Source organism: Astatotilapia calliptera, chromosome 1 (genome assembly GCF_964374335.1).
Source record: "Astatotilapia calliptera chromosome 1, fAstCal68.1, whole genome shotgun sequence".
Taxonomy (NCBI): domain Eukaryota; kingdom Metazoa; phylum Chordata; class Actinopteri; order Cichliformes; family Cichlidae; genus Astatotilapia; species Astatotilapia calliptera.
Window position 1 is genome coordinate 26,329,500 of NC_137422.1, and position 17,593 is coordinate 26,347,092.

General features: G+C 38.6%; 2 protein-coding genes across 2 annotated transcripts; both read left to right on the forward strand.

Moving 5' to 3' along the window:
• The first annotated feature begins 3,420 nt into the window (after positions 1-3,420).
• On the forward strand, positions 3,421-6,853 carry mpc1 (mitochondrial pyruvate carrier 1). Its single transcript, XM_080299362.1, has 4 exons — positions 3,421-3,661; positions 5,079-5,175; positions 5,460-5,592; positions 5,937-6,853. Exons 1-4 carry the CDS (start codon positions 3,587-3,589, stop codon positions 5,959-5,961), a joined length of 330 nt encoding a protein of 109 aa, XP_080155488.1. The 5' UTR covers positions 3,421-3,586; the 3' UTR covers positions 5,962-6,853.
• Positions 6,854-7,852: 999 nt separating this feature from the next.
• kifbp (kinesin family binding protein) lies at positions 7,853-16,483 on the forward strand. The gene is made up of 13 exons (XM_026170419.2): positions 7,853-8,380; positions 8,679-8,777; positions 8,931-9,010; positions 9,098-9,156; positions 9,295-9,419; positions 11,739-11,832; positions 12,092-12,204; positions 12,465-12,614; positions 12,890-12,964; positions 14,230-14,392; positions 14,500-14,674; positions 14,752-14,937; positions 15,097-16,483. Exons 1-13 carry the CDS (start codon positions 7,868-7,870, stop codon positions 15,233-15,235), a joined length of 1,971 nt encoding a protein of 656 aa, XP_026026204.1. The 5' UTR covers positions 7,853-7,867; the 3' UTR covers positions 15,236-16,483.
• Positions 16,484-17,593: the final 1,110 nt, after the last annotated feature.

A 17,593-nucleotide genomic window follows, 5' to 3' on the forward strand; every position in this document is an offset into this window, starting at 1 on the left:
ATCATCTGCAACTGAAAATAGTTGTGGATGATTACTATACCTTTCTAATGTGACGTTGTTGTCCCTGGCTCTCTTTCTCTCTCTCTCACTCCTGCTCTGTTCCTGTGCTACTGAGTGTAACTACCGCCTCTCCCCCCTCTTCCCAGCGTAAAGCACAAGGCTCGCGTGCAGAGTGAAGCGGGAAAAAAAGTGCGAGAGAGAGGGTGAGAGAAAGGGGGGGAAAAAACCCCCCCAAAAAACCCCAAAAAAAACCCCCACGGCTCTAAGAGCCATTTCATTCGCGACTGACCCATCACTAAGGTCTACATCTCTCCTGGTGAAGGAAACTGTTATTGCATTGCAGCTGTCTGGGGTGAATACTTGAGGGCATGTACATTCTTCTCAAGTACCAAAACCCATTTTTTATTTGAATTAGACCTTTAAAGGACAAAAAGATTTGCCTTCAAAACACTGCCTGTTTTTTAAAAAATAAAAATAAACATAGTTCCTATTACATTTACAGCAATAATTTATCTGTTGCTTCCTCTTGTAATTTCTCAGAAACTGAAAAAACTGTTCAAACTGTTACAGAGGAGGACAAGAATCAGTGTGGTAGATAGAGTCACCTTAACATGTACAATGTCAATATTAATACTAATTTATGTGTGAAAAGAGAATCTACCTTGGAATTTCTTAACTCTCTTGACTTACACCATATCTCCACTCATACTTAAGCAGGTATAGTGAGTGCATTTTGTTTCCTCTTTTATACAAAAAGTAAACCAAGGTGCTGTCTCCAGAGGGCCTTCGATCAGACAAAGTCATTGGGATCTTCCAGTTGGTCAAGAGCTATGCTGAGGTGTAACTCAACCATGGACCATGATGTCAAAAATATTCAAGAACTGAAGCCAGGTGGCACCTCTTAACAGTGGGTAAATGGTTTAACAAAAGTGACTTCAAATTTAATTCAAACATTCTGAAATCAGAATTCATTACCGAGTTAATTTTTTTTTTTATCAATTTTTTTTATTATTATTTATGGGGGGATTTCTTCATGGTACAAGTACACAGAATCTGATTTTTCATGGCAAACTCTCTAACCTTTACTTTCTTGCTTTAAGATCATGATGTTCACATACTGCCCCCTGGTGTTGTTTGAGTGCACCAACCTAATCATGAATCTAGACAACAGATAGTGTCCCCTGACTCATCACAGCAGGAAAAGCACGAGTCAGTCTCTCAGTAAGCCACGACAATGATCCGGCATGTACAACAGCAGGACCCCCCCACAGTGGGAAGCTGGCATTACTAACATACCATGAGTCAAATTGTTTTAATTCTATACACTGTGCACATCAAATAATGAGTTCATTGACCAAACTGGAGCTTATGTTTGATGTGTGATTGACAATGCCATTTCTGCTTTGTTTATGTACAAAGGTGCCCCTGAAAATGAATGGTAAATGGCCTGCATTTGTATAGCTCTTTTCTAGTCCCTAAGGACCCCAAAGCGCTTCACACTACATTCAGTCATTCACCCATTCACACACACATTCACACACTGGCGATGGCAAGCCACATTGTAGCTACAGCTGCCCTGGGGCGCACTGACAGAGGCGAGGCTGCCGGACACTGGCGCCACCGGGCCCTCTGACCACCACCAGTAGGCAAACACGGGGTTAGTATCTTGCCCAAGGATATTTGGCATGCAGGCAGGAGGCAGCCTGGGATCAAACCACCGACCTTCTGATTAGTGGCTGACCTGCTCTGCCACCTGAGCTACAGCCACCCCGGATAACAAATTAATTATGATTACATTAAAAACAGGAAAAGGAAAAGTATCAGAGTATGTGTGCAGCATGTGCAATATTAGCATGTGTGCTTTTTACATTAATGTACGTGTAACAAAAATACTGCAAAAGATTAGTTTATATCTGGATTCAGACTCATAAATCTTGACAGATAGAGCAGATTTGAGGTTTTAATGAGAGAAAAATATTTTAATGTGAATTGTGATTTTTTTTTTATGATCGTAAATTCAAGTAAAGATAAAAACTCTTATTTAAATTCAAATGGAAATCAGCGGATGTGTTTCCGTTAGGATATTTTAAAAACAACACCTGTGCATTTTTGTCATCCTGGACCAATTTTAACACACCAGCACTATGTGCTATGAAGGTTTTCAAAACACTGCCTGATTACGGCTGCTGCTGCTCATTTTTCTGTGCTCAAAACTAAATTGCTAAAACTAAACTAGAGATGAAAACCGGGTTTGGTGGACAAGTGCAACATCTTGTTCCATATGTATTCGGTTTAATCTCAAGAAAATGCACTTAATTAATAAAAGAAAAATTATATAATTCAAGATCATAACACAACCATATGTCTACAGCAGACATATAATACACATTTAGGCTTGTCCCAAACTTTGGCTGCATTCACAATGAAGGAGGTGACCAATTTTTTTTTACATATTTGACTGGGGTGTATGGGGTAAATACAAGCATGAATATTGCAATTTTTTTTCTTTTTTAAATTCTGATTAGCGTTACTTTCATATGCATCTAAATCAGATACAGGTTAGATCTTCTACAACGTGACTCCAGTGTGAACTTCTACATCATTCAAAATAATCCAATCCCTCTTGAGGAGGTGTGTGTCTGAACTGAGAGCGTTGGTTCTAGAGTCCCGTGGAGATACTGACAGATGTAGTTTCAAAATCAGTTAAAGGTGAGCCTTAGCCATTTCGGAAGAATTCTGTTTGTGAATTCTGCCTTACACATTATACTACTTCTGGTTACTTTACATTCACCCAAATCTCCACAGAGAAGAGGAAGCTGTCTTATCATGAAACTCCTAACTAAGAAGATGTCGTTATTTTTCTTTTTTTTATTAGAAACAGCTGGCTTCTACTGCATATCACCTTGAAACAGTACTAAATAAAAATGTAAACGCTAAACTCAGTTACCTCCATGTTTACCTCATAAACTGATGTCGCCAAAAACGTGCCCCCCCCCCCCCCCCGGAGGTTATACTTATTTTTTGTAACTGAAAAAGTTGAAGCATCTAAAGTATATCTGTCTCTGATATCCTCTCTGACTTACACATGTTTACACCAACACCTTTGCTAACTATATTTTGGTAGTCTAAAGTTCTAGAGGTCAGATGCCGTCTTCCAGCAATTCCTAAAGCGTCAGCCAACCTTTACACGGGACTGAAGAAAGGCACATTCACCACTTTTTTAGTTACTTCGCCTTACCTGGAGTAATAGTTCTGACCTGATCTTATAATTTTTATTTATTTATTTATTTATTTATTTATTTATTTATTTATTTATTTATTTATTTATTTATTTATTTATTTATTTGCCATAGTGGGCGTTGGTTTTAACAGGAGTACCGGTCTCCAGTGATTGGTTGTTATGCTGGGCAGCACCCAGCCGTTTGAGGTCGAGCCACGTATTTACGTCAGCGTCGTAAAACGTAATGTTATTGGTTGGAAATTTGACCGTCCTCTGAGCGGATCTCCCAGTCGCCCTTCAGCCGACAGAAAGAAACATAAAGATCGCTCTTCTCGCCCAAGACAGACACCAGCCTAACGTGAAACCATGGCAGGGACGATTGCACGGAAAGCTATTGAACACTTGAAGAGCAAGGAGTTCAGGGACTACTTGATGAGGTCTGTGTCAGAAGCCGGAACATTTCTCTGTTAGCACGGCAGCTAAGCTAGTCATGCAGAGTTAGCTAACGTTCACCTGCCCTAACTAAAGTTATAACAAAATTTTAATGAACATTTTAAACAGTTTGTTTTTCTTTTGATATCTCTCTTCATGCATAGATTTCTACTTCGTTTTAAGTTGGTTTGTTTTCAAGAGCGACCATGTCTCCCGTATTTTCTCCACATTATCAGCTTGATTGTTAACTTATAAGGAAGCCACTAAAACAAACAGGTAACCTAGAAAGTGGGCCGAACCCTGACGGTGAAACAACGTTAGCTTCTTAAGATGGTGGTGAACGGCTTTAAAAGTCTGAATCTGCGTCAAAAGCTGGCGGAGAAATCTGCTCCTGCTACTTGTCAAGATATTGGTAAATGTGTAAGTGTGTTTACATGCCACATATTAGCCACAGGTCTGAAATTTGGAGTAAAGGCCAAATTTTTGCATCTTTGGTCAGCATTGTTTGCGTTTGTCACAAATATACACAGTTGTTATCACTGTTATCTGAAGAGCTTTGCCTGTTTTAACACTTTAAAACCATCGATGGGCAAGCGTTATGACGTCTGGTGTATACTTGTGCAATATCTGTTCTTTTAAATCAAAACTACTGTGTGTTGGCAGTCTGCACAAACGAGTTTTACTGCTTACTTTTGTTAAGGACTTGCAGCTGCCACCGAATTATGCGGGTGTTAAAATGCTACCTCGCTCATTATATCCTTACTAAGAAATGCAAAATTATATTGACATTTGCTACCTACTTGAAGTTGTAATGATGTGTGAAAGACATCGTGTCTTTGTGACTTATCTTTATTTGTTTTCTTTTTTTATGTGGAACTGAAAAAAATAAAACAAACGCCAAACAGCACAGTAAGTTACCATCTCTTCTGTTAGTATATCCTTTTCTGTGACAGGCTGTAGTTTTAACTGTACCTTACTATTTATTGATCTTGTATGTCATTTACAGTGTTAACTTAAAAAATATGACACTGAGTTTTTAGATCCTTATCTTACGGTTATGTCTGGCTTTAAGTGCACAAGCTTGACTGATTCACATATAGTTAAAACAATGAGTCTGTGCTACCTTGTGCAGCAGAAGGTGTTTTTTTTTTTTTGGTTTTTTTTTTTTTTGCATTTTCTGTCCATTTGTTAAATTAAAATGAATTTTACGCTTGAAGGAGTTAAAGCCCACTTTAGAAAAAGTGGTTGAAGAAAAAAAAATTATGCTAGTTTTGATTATTTCTCCTGCTTGTGGTGTTCGAAAAGTCTTGTTTAATAGATTAAGGCTTATTTTTTCTTTTCCCTTTTTCTACTTTTATCCTTTTGATGTAATTTATTAGTAACTGTATCTTCTCTACATTGACATGACTGTTGTGACTTTTTGCAGCATTTCTGGGGTCCTGTAGCAAACTGGGGTCTTCCTATCGCTGCCATCACAGATATGAAGAAGAGCCCTGAAATTATCAGTGGTAGAATGACCTTTGGTAAGATGGTCACAGATACATCCAGTATACATGCAATATTCTAATAATTTTCTAGTTAGTATTGATATATTTTGTGAGTGGTTCTTTTATCTCAAGGCTACTAAGAAGGCTTTGAGAGAAGCCGTGATGTCTGCACTGGTCTTTTGATTTGTTTTAAGATTTTCTTTGATCTCCATGCTTTCCTGTTAAGATGCCGAAGAGTCTTATATAAAGACTTAACGTTAGAGCTGTAGTAGGTATATAAGAAAATATGGTTCTATTAAATGTATGGTTTCTCCCCTCAGCTCTGTGCTGTTATTCGCTGCTGTTCATGAGGTTTGCCTACAAAGTGCAACCCCGCAACTGGCTACTGTTCGCTTGCCATTTGACCAATGAGTCAGCCCAACTGATCCAGGGTAGCCGTCTCATCAAATACAAGTAAGAAACTTTTCTGTTCTGGGGTTGGTTTCTTTTAAAGTACATTCTAATTTTCAATCACCCGTTCATAGAAGATCATAACTCTGCAAGATATGAGGACTGTGTTTTTGGCAAAGTCTGTGCACATGATGTCACATATCAGGACTCTGATTCAAGAGCCCTGGTTCAAATTCTGACTGAGGGTACAGCTTTTGTTTACTTTGGCTATTTTCCCACTATGACCCTTAACCCAGATCAGTATTTCATCATTTAACTGCAGTGCTTTAGATTTTAGCAAACAAAAAACCCCAACAACATTAGATATGGTAATAGAAACATTAATGCCTTACGTTTCTGTATTTCAGCATGGAGAAGAAGACGGGCTCTTAGTCCCTGATGCAGATGGACTCCAGAGTGGCACTGTGCTGCTTCAACACTCACCTAAACCTTGAAATCTTGTCTCTGAACTTATCTAATTAGTAAACTGCTGCACTTCCGTTCTTTTTAGTAAAAAAACAAACTTGACGTTATCATGATTTGTACCTTAAGTTTCAGCCACTTTATTAAAAACAGGGATTTAAAAACTGATGCTTTGCTCTATAAATTAAGGTCTATTGGTGTGAATAATTGTTATAATTTTTATTTTTTACTTTTTTGGCAACATTCAATATGACGCACCAAAATATAATGTGGAAGAATGTACACAAGGCTAAGCAGCCTGACAGTAAGATGTCTTGCACCCAAGATCTACTTGCTTTGGCACACTTTTAAACAAAACAAACGATTATTTGTCTAATATTGGCAAACTTGAGGTCACGCTTTTGAAATGTGTGGGGGGGGGGGGGTTGTTTTTTTTTTTTTTTTTGTTAAATTCAGAACACACGGGGGTTAAGCTGTTTGTCTTTTGAGTTGGAAGTTATTCTGTAAATTGTATATATGAGTATATCTGTGGGAAACTTGTCAAACTAGCTTCCCACAAGTGTCAAAATACATTCAAACAAATGTTTAAAACAAAATCAATAGTTACATCTTTTCATGTGGTGAAACTGTCCACGTTATAAAGCAGTATATTCATGGTACAAACTCAGACTGGCTAGGTTATCATCTGGCATGACCAGACAAGAGGAGCTGCTGCTTCTGCCGGTGCTTTTCAAACATGCACTGTGTGTTTTTATGTGTCATTCCCATTAATTTATTGTCACTGAATAATTCACGTTATTTTCCCTGATTAATATTTGGATTCTATAAGTTTGTTAAAATAAACTGACTACGACAAAATTGATTTATTTTCTGAGTTTTGTTTGTTTTACTTTGACTTTGAACTTTTTGTTTGTCTCAGTCATGTCCTCTGTCACTCTTGGTGATCCAGTGACATTTAATTGCATCAGATATTTCTGCTATGGAAAAGTCAAGAAGTCACCTCTCTGTATTTACACTCAGCATTGCCACTGTTGAATAAACAGAAGACACTTTTTTTTTTCCCCGCAAAGATAGAAAGTACAAATCAGAATAACTACGTGAATTCTTTATGACTTTTTGTTCACATGTACACCCAAGGCTTTCAGTGAAAACAGTTGATATATACTATATTAAGCAATAACATTTTGTCCATATTTAATGCTGAACAAATAGCTTGTTTGCACTATAATAACCAGTGGTTGAAGAGGCACTCTGATCTTTTAGTTCCATTTTTATTGGTACCAAATTAAAACATACCCCTCAAGGCAATTTATATTATATGATAAAGACTACAATAATGCGGAGAAAATCTCAGCAATCAAATGAACCATTATGAGCAAGCACTTGTTGACAATGGGAAGGAAACATTTCCTTTTAACATTAAGAAACCGCCTGCATAAATAGGTGAAAGCAGTCCTACATCAGGAACGGATCTAGACTGGTGGCATGTGCCACCCTAAAATGATCCCTTGCCATCCTAGTTTTGCATATGACAGTGCTGTTTATTAAAATAAGACAGCATTAACACTTTGAGCCTGTTTATTGTTTATTGATCTTTTGTATGTATTATGCTTGATGTGTGTTATTCTTGTTGGCCATAAACAGGAGTGCAAAGTTGTGTTTCACCTCATGTGAATGTGCTAATGTGACAGCAAAATCCATGTTTCTTTTAAAATGATTAAAGTGAAGTGACCTTTTGATTTGACCATAACTGTAATTAAAATCTAAAGCTGCAATAGAACTCCGAAATGTAGGCAAGCAATGCTTTTAATGGAGTAAAACAGGAATAACTCAAAGGAAGGAAACTCACATGGCCAGAGAGAGCAACCTCCGGTAGATGGCAGCAACGCAACAAGAAGCACGCAGCTGCGCCAGAACGCCGAAGAGGACCAACATGGCGTCCTTCAACAGCAACGAATGGAGAGCTATCTGCGACAAATTCACGAACGCCCAAAATCTCACAGAAATAGAGTCACGAAACGACCCAGAAAATGACCCCTTCCGCTCTAAATACAAAGCCAGGGAGCTTCTCAGAGAAATATACTGCTCGCTGAAGAATTTTGAAGCGGGCGAAGGTGAAGAGGAGGGCGGCGGAGAGAGCGGCGACCAACGGCCGACAGAGCAGCCGGTGGACGGGCAGAGAGAGGACCTGTTCGGCCAGGGCTTCAGCGGTGATTCACCAGCCGGGTTGCGGGCCGCAAAACTCGGAGCTGTGGAATACTACCTGGGCGTCAACCATGTGGACACGGAGGAGCTTCCAGCCGGGCAGGAGCACCTAATGAACTGCATGAAGCTGCTGGAGAGATGCAGAGTGTCGTCCCTGAATGTGTCCCTGTTTATCCACGTTAGGGTAACGTTGATCGTTTCTTTCTTACAATAATACAAAGCTGCTATTTAAAACGCATAAATAAAAAAAAATGACACTACATACAGAAGTTATGGTATGATCACTGATAAGAATATGTATTAACCCTGTGATATGTGATTATAATGCTATGGATGATTTTTGAAAACACTCCATCAGAGTGTTTGTGAAGCGTTATAAATAAAGCACTGCTACATTTTTTTAAGAGTCACACCGCTATAATAGGAGCATCAGACGATGCATGATCATTTGATGCTCATGTCTTGTCTCCTTGTGTTTTCAGAACCAGCTGGGTATCCTCTGGGCAGGCCGGGATGAGACAGAGACTGCACAGGGCTTCCTCGAAACTGCAGAATCCATCTATCAACGTTACATGAAGGAGGCAAGGCTGATTTCCTGAATAAAAGTTTATTTTTGAAAAAATGAGGACTGAATGAAATATTAGTTTTCAGGAAGGTAATGCTGCCCCCACAGTATGGCTGCTGCAATCACAATAGGTAAATCCTCTTCATCATTTAATTCCTTCTTTTTTCAGGATGGTAGTCCTCCCACTGACATGACAGAGTACTTTGCTGCTGAGGAGAGCCTGCTGACTCACCAGGAAAGGATTAAGAGGTAACTTCCACAGCAGATTTCCAGGTTATTGCTATTTCCTTGCTTTTATTTAGTCTTTTTGTCTCTCTCTGCTTTCCTTGTGTATAGGTTTGAGTTGGCCTACACCCATACCATGTACTACCTTGCTCAAGTTTATAAAAACCTGGGTGAGTATGAGATTGTTTAAGGATAATACACGCACACAAAAAATTACACTGATGAAACAACAAGAAAATGCATCTGACCCTTAATTTGCTATGTAAATTACTTGTAATAACTATAGTAACTATAGTTTTGTCCCTCAGGTCAAACTGAGCGTGCCGCTACCTACTGCCACACAACCCTGCAGAGACAGCTACAGTTAAATCAGTTTACTCCAATGGAGTGGGCGCTAAATGCTGCTACACTATCCCAGTATTACATCACTAAGGTAAGCATATAGCCAGTTTAAAGTCGTTTATAGACATTTGATCTGCAACCTAAGATATTCTGCATGTTATATAAAATGCTTTTTCTTTTAAAAGTGCTGCATGCAGTATTCACAACCATTAGATGTCACATAAGAGTTACTTAGAATGTCACAGATGATGGCAACAAGAGTAAAAAGGGAGGTTTAACAAGATGGTAGTGAGACCTGCTGTGTTTGGAGCTGATGGCAGTGCTGAGTGGAAGATGCTCAGATTTTCATCAGCAGTATGGACATGATTAGAAATTAATATAATATAGGTTTGAGTTAGAGAGGCAAGATTGAGATGCTTTGGACACGTGCAGGACATCTTAATTTATTGATTTATAAATGGTGTAGATGAAAATCAAATTTTTTAGCATCCTGGTTTGGACGCCGCCATCTTGTTTATAAAGTGCAGGGTGGGAAGTCACACTTGTCTCTTAAGAGTTCTGTGGAAGGCTAACAGGAACTCACATACTATAGTGTACACACACAGCCAGACCAGAAGCTTGTAGTAAGAAGAAAGATTGTGTCTTATCCAACTAATTTCAGCACTAACCCTGAGTTTTCTGCACTACAAAGGTGTTTCACTTCTTACCGGAGTAACTTGTCATGGTAGCTTATACTGTAACGTCGTCTGGAGCAGGCTAAGTTCCACATTAGAGATCAACAGCTCTAAAATCACCGTCTACTGATCAGTCAGTTCTCCAGAACATAGCGTCACCATTCCTAAAATTCCTTGGATCTCTGCAGGCAGAGTAGGTTTGGTCTAAAGTTTTTCATCACCATCTAAAGTCATTGTGTTTCTGATTCAGTAATAAATATAGATTCTTACATGCAGATTTACTGTATGTATTATTTTCTTTTGACAGGGAACAGTTTTAAAACTGTTGCATTGTTGTGTAAGCATTACTGTCTGATCCTAAAGCAGCACCCCTACACTGCCCTTGGTGACATCATATCAAGTCTATGTTTCATTTCTGTTTTTATATTTAGTCTTTATTCTCAAACCCTTAAACAGTATTGAGTCTGCAGCTGAGAGAATAATGTCCAGTTTAAACCATCCCTTACTAGGACCACTGAAAGTTCAAACTGAGTCTCACAGAAATATGCATATGTTAATTTATTGATTTAGAAAATGTATAAATGTTGTTATACTTGATTCTAATCTGCTGCTAAGTCTCTTTTACACGGACTGAATTGCAGAGTACCTATTTGATCTGCCGAAAAAACTAAGCACATCGGCTTAATTAGGCTATAGGTCAGTAAACTTTAAGTTTCCGAGCTATAATGTGCAGCTGTCACCTAAGAAATAAACAGCACTATGAAGCCACTCGGCAACTAAAAAACAAAATGATTATTTTACTGCTCTGTGCGCTAACGATTAACTGTTAACAAATTGCTGCAACATTCATCTTTTGTTGTTTTTGCAAAAGTGTTGGATTTTACTGGCACAGTTTTTAGATTTTATTTGTTCTTTATAGCTTCTTAATCACCATTTGATAACATCTCCGGAGTAAGCAGCAGTCATAGGGACTTTTGTGGAACAAAGGTCATGTGACCTGTGAAATGTCCCTTTTAGATTAGTTCGCTGGTTAGAAAACCAAATGCAGGAGACACTGCATTCATTTTGTGGGTTGATAACTAGCCTCGTTTTTTAGCTCTTATCCTTATCGCCTGGCCAAGTAAATTCAGATAACAGAAAAATACCCTGAATATGTTGAAATACTTCGTTATACAGGGCCCAGTTAGCCAAAAATATTGACTTGATAAGCTATCCTCTTATCTATTCTCCACTCTTTACACAGCATGGTAAAATTAAGCAGCATTAGTGGCTCGCTGGTTCATATTGCGTCCACACAGCGAGCAAGTCTCCGTGTGGTGTTTCCATTATCTCCTGGTGCTTTTTCAAGGAGCTCCGATTTCTCCTGCAGACATAAAACACACCAGGTTAATGCTGCCTACCTCCACCCCGGACACCAAACGACATTCCTCATTTCAATAGCGTCACTTTCTATTTGAATAAAGATGAGTCAGTCTTCATATTTTGTAGTTGTTTGCTACTATAGAAATATCCAAGATTAAGCCTTAAAAGAAATAAATCTTGAAAGGTTTATTCTGTTCAAAGAGAATAAACCTTTACCTTGCTTTTTTAAAAAAAAAATGTATTTTCTTATGGTTCAGATGTACAGAAGCATATTTTTAATGTCTGGTTTAATTGCCATGCCTGTCACAGTAGTTTGTTTTAGATGAAGTGATGAGAAATGAGTGTGTAGTTGTCTGTGCTTTTGTGTTTTCTAGGGCCGCTACATGGAAGGCAGACACTGCCTCTCAGCAGCTACTGTTATTTCTGATTTGGCAGGCGAGGTTCCTTCTGAGGCTGCAGCACAAGAGAGTAATTATCTATACCAACTTAATTTGAAATACTTATTAATGCTCATTTACTTTTGTACCCATCATCAGCTACACTGAGTCAAACAGGAGAAAATGCAACTGTGTCCCAAAGCGGACAACTTAAAATTCTTGTCCTCGGCACGGTCCGTGCGAACCCCTCATGCCATCCTTACATCCTTCAGACATATTTGCTCTTGGTTCTCTATCTCGTGGCATATCTCAACATCTTTTTCATCTTTTTCTCTTCTGGTCTGACCCAGATGAGGCAGAGAGTGAACGCAGGGAACATCTTAGACAGAAGAGAGCAGAGATCGCAAGATGTTGGATAAAATACTGTTTGAACCTCCTGCAGGATGCCAAGAAGCAGCTAGAGGTACTGCATAGATGTGTGTGGCTTTATTGTGTTTGTTGTGACACTAACCACAAAAACTTTATCAGCAGAATGTCATGTCTCAGTTAAAACATTTTTTAAGCACTGTCACGTCAAGTTGACCGTTCTTGGTCTTAGAGTATTTTGTCATGTGGAACATCTGTTTTTCTGTGTGTTTATCTCTTTCTGCATCTTTAATCTGCACTGGTGTTTTGTTTTTATCTTAAAATGCAGTCTGTTTGCATGTGTTTGTGCATATTCAGGACAACATCGGTGAGCTGGATACCGATCGTCAGGAGGAACTGAAGAGAGCTAGACGACGTGAGGAGGAAGAAGAAGAAAAGGGCAGGAAGAGTGCTCTGCTGTTTGGCTCTGAAGACACCTTTGACTCTATTGCTAGCATTGAAGAGAAGGTCTGAATCTTGTGCCAGATAATTCTTCTGCTGATACTAAAACTGTAAATATTGTAGGTATTATTGTTAAGAAGAATAATGCTACTGGTTCTGCATGATGCTGCAGGCCTTGTAGACAGTGTGTTTACAGAGTCTCACTCATTTTTTTTTTTTTTTACTGAGGGGAGAGTTAAAAAATCTGACTATTAAGGAAGAATGAAGCATAGCCTTCTGTAAATTAATAATCGAGCTAATGCAGAAGGAGCAATCAAATTAATTAGCTTTCTTATTTGCAGGTGATGTGTTTGTTCCCCTTGGACTTCACTGAGGCCAGATCTGTATTCTTGGTAGGACAGAATCATGTCACACAGGTATGTGTATACACACACACACACACACACACACACACACACACACACACACACACACACACACACACACACACACCCAACAAGGTTGCACAATAATTCACTATAATCCCATACAAGATGTACAGATAATCATATAACTCTGTTACATAAGAAAATGCAGCATACAAACGCACACATTTGTTTGTTTTTGGCAAGCATTTATAAGCCCAAACAGCACTGCAAGATACTACTGTATATGTCAAGGGTGTTAAACATAAGGCACAGGGGTCAGAATTGACCCTCTAAATACAGCCCAGTGGACGGCTTTGGAAAATCTGAAGAATGGCATAGCGGTGTTTTCATAAATTTTACAGCTTTCTGTGGTAAAGACCATTAATACCAAACCAAAGTAACTAAGTAATAAATAAACAATGAAATGATAAAAAGTACCTGTTTTTTCACTGTTTATGATTGAAGTATATATGTGTGTGTGTATATATGTGTATATATATATATATATATATATATATATATATATATATATATATATATATATATATATATATATATATATATATATATATACACATATATATATGACAAACACAAACCATTCACTCATCACAGGCAGACGAACACACACATTTTTCTGTCATTTTACATGCCTATCACTTACAGTTTAGTCATAAAAAGTCATGTTAACAGATTTCTTGGATTTGCTGCAGCGATCTTTCTTCATCATGTAGAAAACCTGAAACTTTCTGTTGAAACTCTTGGATTCAATGGGGCTGTACACTGACAGAAAGGGTAGTTTCACTTGTTTCACTTAAAACCAAAGTAGGCTGGATGTGGCCCACTGTCTAAGATGAGTTTGACACCCTTACTGTATCCAATGTAATATTTCACGTTACAGTTGATCTGTCATTTTATTTCTTGCTGATGTAAAAATTAAGTGCACATCTTAAAGACTAAAAATCCTGAGTTAGATTTGATCCCAGTTTCGTGTTTACCCTTGCTCAAATATTTTCTGCTGTTCATGTGTGAGAAAGAAACACCAACCACTGAACCCACAACGTGTATTTAAAGCCGTACTTTTTGGTGGTCCTGAAATGTGTACGTGGGTGTTGTGACCCAGTGGTTAATGTGTGAGGTTGGCTTTAAGGTTGCTTTTGTATTATAGAAAAAGCAATAGTTCCCCACCCAAACTCACTCATAAAGAGAAGCGTGAGGAAGGGAATTTTTTCTTTTCTTTTTTTGACTGTATCTCTATTGTTTCACTCTGAAAGGCCAAGGACTACTTTCAGATGGATGGCTATGTGACAGACCACATAGAGATTTTGCAGGATCACAGTGCTCTGTTCCGATCCCTGGCCTTCTTTGAAGAGGATCTGGAGCGGCGCTGCAAGATGCACAAACGAAGGGTGGACATGCTGGAGCCGATCTGCAACGGTACTTCTTTAAAGACACTGTCATGTCTTTTCTAATGAAGTTTAGTTGAGGAAGAACAGAGGCAAATGACCAGTTAGCTGACTTAACTTGTCTTTCCTTCTCTGTAGACTTGAACGCACAGTACTACCTAATGATCCGCAGACAGTTGATGTTCGAATTGGCTGAGACCTACAATGAAATGATGGACCTAAAACTTGCATTGGCCAACCGACAAGCAGACACACAGTCTCTAGATAACCACACCATTAAGAAATTTAACCATCTCTGCTCTGCCTCTGCCAAGTAAGTACTTTTTTATTTGTTCTCTGTGGGTCTGTTTTACTCATGTTTGAGTAATTTCTGTATCTTCTTCTCTTCAGGTACTTCCAGATGTTCTTAGACTCTCTGTGTTCTCCAGAAGGAAAATTTCCAGAGCGCCTGGAGGAGGAAGTTCTCAGACCAGCTCTGGTCGCACGCTTCAGAGTGGCTCGACTACACAGCCGATTCATCAGCACCTCACCTACTGTTCAACTGGACAACCTAAACAAATCTCTGGAAAACTACAAGTACGAATATTCACCCAGCACTTTGGCAGTTAGATATAAAAATAGTTGGCAGGACTTTAAGATTGGACAAAACATAGAATAGAAAAAGACTTATTTAGATCAACTGCATCCTGCTAGTTGCCATGATGTTTGATTTTCCATCTTCCACCTGTTGTGCAGGTATGTGGTGCAGTATTGTGAGGCCAACCCTGAGGCAGGAGCCACTGTGGAGACAGAGCTGGAGCTGAGTAAGGAGATGGCCGGCCTCCTTCCTCTCAAAATCAACCGTCTCAAAGCAAGGATGGCCTCAAACAACTGAAAGAATACACTCTTTACGTCACTTGCTTACTAATCCGGTTAAAGTCATCATTTTTAGGCGCTCATCGGACACTCCCATCTAAAAACTGAATGGAAACTGACTGACTTCTGTGTTTATATTAGCTTCTTTTTGTGCAGTGGGCATGCTGCTTTCACTGTTGAATACATACCCGGCTGTAAATGCCTGCTCGCCGCTGTGAAGTAGCCTTTGTGGTTAATTTACCTTTAAGTCTCATTACAAAGAAAATGCATCCTGTTAAACATTCATAAGAAAACACAAGTGTCTCTTTTGTATTGCTAAGAAGTCAAAACTGGTTGGGTATGTTATGAAAAAAACAACATCTTTGGATCAAATGGGCGACAATCTGATCTCATTTTTCACTCTAGCAGTGGAAGAGAGTACAACAAACCAAACAGCCACAGCCTTTGTAAGTTTAAAAGTAAAATATCAGATGCTGCTATTGCGAAAACAGCGTTTTGTTTTTTTATTTTGTTAAATTGTAATTTGTTTTAAATTCTTACTATCCCAGCACCCTCTGGCCTCTGACCCTAGTCTGATTAATACACGCTTTCTAATGTTAATCATATTGGTTTTAATTTATTGTGGCTTTATTTTCTATAAAGCACTCGGTGCACTACAAGTGTCTGATGGTGAAATAAGTGTGATGGCGTACTGCGACCAGCCTGAGGTAACGTTAAGAGAGTTCATCTATTTTGTGCTACTGACTGACAAGATGACCATTAATGAGTGGACCTGATCACACTGGTGTTAGCTTAGTAGACATTATAATTTGTATAACGTGAGGTTCATTTTTTTCAGACCGTTTTTTCTTCCTGTCTGAGGAACCTTATCATCCAGTTTTTATGCACAACATATAGCGATTAGCGATATAAAACTAATGAGCTAATTCACACTTGTACCACATTAGCAACATGTTTTTGTTTTTTTGAGTTTTTGGGGGAGTTTTGGTTTGCTTTCTTTTTTCTTTTTCACTTGCAGTGACAACCTAAGTGTTAAACCGACTTTTTTCTGGTATGCCTTCATATAACACAAGGTGTGGCTCTGAGTAACAAACTAAAATTATCTCAATTTTGGGTGCCGATGACTTTAAGGACTATACTATTAAGCCAGCTTATTCGATTGCTTAATGCAGAGAAATGTCTAAAGCTGTGTCTGTTAAAATGTCTTGACTTCACTGTGACTATGTGATCGCCTATAAAAAAGTGCATGTGCGCTTCTTTTTGTCGAGTTCATACTTCTTCTTCTTTGTTCTTCCGCCTGTCATTTGCACTCCGGTCAATTTATACCTCAGTGTTACTAATTTACCTCAAGAGGTTTTACATTCTATACATGTTACAGGGCTACATATTTACCACTATGTGCAGCTAAACTAAAGTGTGTTAGGCGACACAGCTTCATTCCTAGAAGCTATTTACAGTAAACATGATGGATTTGGGGTTAACTGAAGTTGGCTGAATCCTTAGAATGTGTTGCAACAGAGGTCAGATGTGTGGGCTGTCAAACCACTGATTGCCAACCAGATATGCAGTTATGTATCTTCCCTAGCAGTGAAGCAACATGGCAGTCACAGAACTGAGGACTAACTTTTTTGTTTAAACCGTTAATCTGAGTTTAACTAAGTCATCAAATATCTTGTCCTTACTCGACATAGTTTCAGACAAATGGAAAGAAACACAATGAATAGGTTCCCTCACAGAGTGATGTATCACAAATCCATGTCGTAATGTTTCCAAAGAACCAACATCTATTTACCACATTTATTTTGGGAAATAACAAACATCGTTACATCCTTTAACCTCTGCGTCAGCTCCACATACCTGCAAACCTACTTCCACAAGCATGCAAATAAAAAATACTTTGCCATAAGAGAGTATTTGTGTTTTTATCACATTATGTAAAAGCATACCACGGCCCAATTTCTGCTTTCATGCTCTCCATTTAATACTTGTCAAAACATGCACTGGCAAACCTGCTCGGCATCACACAATTACCACTAATAGACTGTGAGCAAGAACCTGTTCAAGAGCGCTTAGCGGAAAATGCTGCACACTTACGGAGAAATATTCAGGCTCATAGAAATTCCAGGTTCTTGTTTACATTCATGTGAGAAGAAAGTTTTTACAAGATTTTTTTCAGAGGAATCAAGAGGGTCAGGAGTAGCCAGGTGCTGCTAATCAAATGTAGACAAGAGTGACCAACTCTAAAAAGCAGACATTTTATAATTCTAGACATTAAAATGAAAAAAAAAAAACACGGAGCAGGTATGACTCCGTCTTGATGCATGCTCAGTCATCCAGGTAAGTAAATAATCCAAGTCATCCACTCATCCAAGTGACT